This window comes from Vicia villosa, linkage group LG6, assembly GCF_029867415.1.
Source record: "Vicia villosa cultivar HV-30 ecotype Madison, WI linkage group LG6, Vvil1.0, whole genome shotgun sequence".
NCBI lineage: Eukaryota > Viridiplantae > Streptophyta > Magnoliopsida > Fabales > Fabaceae > Vicia > Vicia villosa.
In genome coordinates this window covers 109,053,682-109,057,836 of record NC_081185.1, presented here as the reverse complement: position 1 = coordinate 109,057,836, position 4,155 = coordinate 109,053,682, and the positions used below count along the sequence as shown (strand labels likewise).

At 32.7% G+C, this 4,155-nt stretch overlaps 1 protein-coding gene across 1 annotated transcript; it reads left to right on the top strand.

The window, feature by feature from the left end:
- The first annotated feature begins 1,123 nt into the window (after positions 1–1,123).
- Positions 1,124–3,753, top strand: LOC131612065 (uncharacterized). The gene is made up of 5 exons (XM_058883879.1): positions 1,124–1,331; positions 1,409–1,455; positions 1,837–2,027; positions 3,114–3,240; positions 3,321–3,753. Exons 1-5 carry the CDS (start codon positions 1,181–1,183, stop codon positions 3,453–3,455), a joined length of 651 nt encoding a protein of 216 aa, XP_058739862.1. The 5' UTR covers positions 1,124–1,180; the 3' UTR covers positions 3,456–3,753.
- The last annotated feature ends 402 nt before the right edge of the window (positions 3,754–4,155 follow it).

Below are 4,155 nucleotides of genomic sequence, written 5' to 3'. Positions count from 1 at the left end.
GCTGTTTTTCACGTTATTTAGTTGTTGTCGGTGCTCTGAGACATTTTAATTGATGTTTTTGAGTTTTGATTGGATTACTTAATTAAACAAGTGTTTGATTTTGTTGAGATATTATAAAGCATGTTTATGAGTTGAATTCTACTGCCATGTTAGATTTTATTTAGAAGAGTATTGTTTGTTGAACATGCGTAGCATCTGTTTTGAGCAAAACATTGTTTCTTTTATAAATAAAGAATCAAGATTTTTCAGGGTGTTACGTTAATGACCCATTAGGTAGGATTTCCCAAATATAAATAAGGATTGAAGTAATGTAGCTTGGCAGGTTCATAATTGATCGTGAATTAATACATACAAGGTGCACGTGATTTCCCAGAAATTTCAACTCAAAAATCACGATAGATCTGAATGAAGTCGAGGACCCTTATCCACTATAGTTGATGAGACTTGGAAAGATATGACACTACATATTCTTTTACTCACTTTTTTTCTCCTACGCTTTCAATAACCCCATTAGAAAAATTCAAATTGAAGAACTGACTAAGAGGGAGAAAATGGGCTATATTAAGAAGAGAAAATGGGCTATATTAAGAAGCATCACCACTATAGAAAGACATTGCAACATAATTTAACAAAACAAGACTATACCAAAAAACATCACCACTATAGAGAGGCGTCACACCACCATTTAACAAAGTCATTAAGACATGAATCGAAACATAGCAAGAGAAAAACAAACATGTGAAGAATTATGAGATCTTGATAGGTATGGTATGCTTGGAGATTACATAGGTTTGGAACAACAAATAATATAACAAATGAGAAATGAATGAAAAATAACGTAGAAACAGTCATTTTTTTTTTCAAATCACAAATTATTACTATGAAAGTCAGTTTCAACAAATACAATTTCAATTGCTATTATTAAATTTTTATAAATAAGTTATAATTTTTTTAATTAAGTTTATTCATATTTATTTAAGAAAAATTAAAAGTTATTCATAATGAGACGAGGTAAATAAATAATGATGATTTTTGCTTGATAATTCATACCCACGACCGACCACGAGTCAATTTTACAGAAATACGAAGTATTTCAAAACACCTAAAACGACATCGTTTCAAAAAATTGCTAAAAACTCCAATATTAGGGTTTATCACAAGAGTGAAAGAGAAAGAGAGAATGGGAGGCAAGGGACGAAAAAGGAGAGAGAAGAACTACAAGGCTGCTCACGGTGGCGCCACCGCCCTCCCTCCACCGCCTAAATCCTCTCAACTCGACGCTCTCCCCTTCAAACTTCGCCAAATCATCTCTTTCTCTAAAAACCAAAACGGTTCTTTCTCTTTCCCTTTCACTTTCTCTACTTCACTTTCTTATTTTCCCTTTCTCATTACATTTCCATTTTTTCAGATTCTAATGGCTTATCAAAGAAATTAGATAGTGGAGAGGCTCAAAAGGTAAGCTTTTTATTGTTTTTTGCTTTCTGATTGCTGTATTGAGTTGCCTAGGGTTTTGTAGATATGTTAATGCGAGCATATGATGCATTCATTCGTCCGAAACCAAGTCCGAAACCAACACCGACACATGTGATTACGTTTAATTTCTCTATTTTTTTTTTTCAAATTATCATCGCTTCAGTGTCGGTGTCGTGTTTCCGGTATTTGTGCTTCCTAGCTAATAAGAGTAAAATCATATTTAGTGGTGTATGTGTCATTGTTAAAAAAATTAATTGATAATTTATGAAGTTTTTTCTAGTGATGTTTATTGTATTGAATGGAAATTTGGGGGGGTTATTTCTTTAAATGACAGATATAATATTGGAATTGTATGTGAAATAGGTGGATGCTAAGGTTGATACTAGTGCAACATTGAAGGCACCTCAACATTGTGATGAAGAGGTTAATGCAATTGATGATATTGATGATAAGAGTAAGAAAAAAAGAAAGAGGAAGGAGGTTAAAGATCTCAGGTTTGCAATGGACGAGGATAAAACGAGAGCCCAGTTAAAGAAAAAGGAGCGTAAAAAGAAGTAAGTGGATGGATTAAGCCCTACTTAGTTGTTTTTTTTAACGATTTTAGAGTGATGCTTATTGTACTTTCTATGTGGTTTTTGTTACCGGTTTATTTTTATGCAATTAGTTATTTTATTTTTCGTGTTGCGTTTCCTTTTAATTGCAAATGATGCATTCAAAACGAGTATCAAATCTTTGAGATATTGCAGCATGATGGATTTGTAGTGGTATCTATGGTTCTTCATTGATCCCAGTAGCTGATATGATGTGTCTACTCTGCTATTTGCTGTATATCAGTGCATTTTGATATATTGGTTATGCCGGTACGAAGGAATAGCGAAGTTGTGTGTTTTAGTTGATCAAACTTTTAAAACATTAACAGATTACAAAAACCTGAAGTATAACTTTTTCTTAAAAATTGAAAAAGTACACAATATTAAGTGGTGAGTCAGTTAGTTGTATTATATATACTACCTAAACAATAAAAGCCTTTACCTAGGTAAAGACACAACTCATCACCTCAAAGAAAAAGAAGTAACCCCTGTGTTATTCACTTCATCTCCTTCAAGCAATGCAATGTATGCAATTTGCATATTAGAGATTAGCTAGGATAGTTAGTTAGGACTATCTTAACTACCAAGACTGACCGGTGTCAGCTTGGAAATGTATCCCAGCTTCTATAGCTGGTCAACTGGTTGCTTCTATAGATGCAACCAGTTGTAACGATCCAAAAATTCAATCAATGAAAAGTTAGTTAGAACCGAAAATGAACAGTCCAAGTGCAAATTCTATCAATACATCATTCTTTATTAGTCTGAAATATTGATATTTTGAGTTTTATGTCAGTTACTTTCTTAATTTATGTTCATGTAGCTTTTATTTGTGTGCAACATGCAGAATTTTATATGCATTTCAATCGCATTGCGGCTTCTGTATTGACCCATTATGCTATCTGCTATTTTTCATATCTGAGTTCTTGGCGATCTGCTATTAATAACACTGATATGGCATTTGAAGTTGAATCTGTGAAATTTCTTTACTGAATGAATAAATCTACACGTAACATTAGCTTAGTTTAATCTTAATCATGGTAAATTCTTCAGGTATGAAGCGAAAAAGAAGAAGCACAAAAAGGTTGAAGAAGATGAACTTTTGGGCTTTCCTGGTAAAGAAAAAATTAAATTTGGAGATATTGTACAAGCCCCACCAAAGTTATCTTTCATTCCAAAAGTAAGTACTTGAAATTCTTAGTTTTACCCAATGGATCATGCTGTACTTAACTGTGTGGAAACTGTTTTGCTTGTGTACAGGGAGTCAAGGTTTCACAGGATGCTTCTCATGAGAGACTTAGACTCCGAGCTATAGAGGATTACAGGAGTCGCAAAGCATGGACATCAAGACCAGGAAATCACTGCCCACCTCCGGTGACTACACCCGAGCCTTAAATTGTTTGCACCATGTTTGTAAGGATACTCTGCTTAACCAAGGGAGTCTTGTGAACAAATAAGAGAAATTCAACACGGCTCTTTGATATTCAGAAGTAACTTAGGTTCTTTATAGAAAGTATGACCAAATACCATACTTGCACTTCTGCTGAAGTCATTAGTTACATTCAGTTTGATCCATGAAAAGGTGATATCTGAGTTACTAGATTGGTTAACTTTTGTTTAAGCATAGATAAAAATATTGACTCAAAATGACCTGCTATTTGTATTTTTGTGTCTTAAGTATTTCATTAATTTATGTTTTCCTTTCTCTCAAATTTGTAATTGGAAATTTGTTTTAAGTAAAGATTATGGCATGTAAAAACTAAATTGTCTAATGTCTAGCAGAACTTGACTACATGGGTGCATAATCCTTTGAAACAACAAAGTGAGATAACTTGTTGTAGATAGACATGAAGAAAATGCAACAACAGTATTTTTCGACGCTCCGTAACTATCGAAGTAGTAAAAATAGGGATCTTAATTTTTAAGTCAATTTACTTGCATTAAAGTTTTTTTTTTTTTGTATTATTAATGAAATATTTCTTTATTTTATTATTGCATATTTTTGTTTATTGATAACAAATATTTTGAGAATTACTAATTAATGAAAAAGATGTCAAGTGATAAATCGTTGAAAAAAGTTTTAAATGCGGCAACG

What these genes read in the sequence shown, in the direction of transcription:
- LOC131612065 (XM_058883879.1), top strand. Translation starts at nt 1,181, where the DNA reads ATGGGAGGCAAGGGACGAAAAAGGAGAGAGAAGAACTACAAGGCTGCT. An exon ending in ATAGTGGAGAGGCTCAAAAG is followed by an intron (nt 1,456 to 1,836) that starts GTAAGCTTTTTA and finishes TATGTGAAATAG; the next exon opens with GTGGATGCTAAGGTTGATAC. An exon ending in AAAAAGGAGCGTAAAAAGAA is followed by an intron (nt 2,028 to 3,113) that starts GTAAGTGGATGG and finishes TAAATTCTTCAG; the next exon opens with GTATGAAGCGAAAAAGAAGA.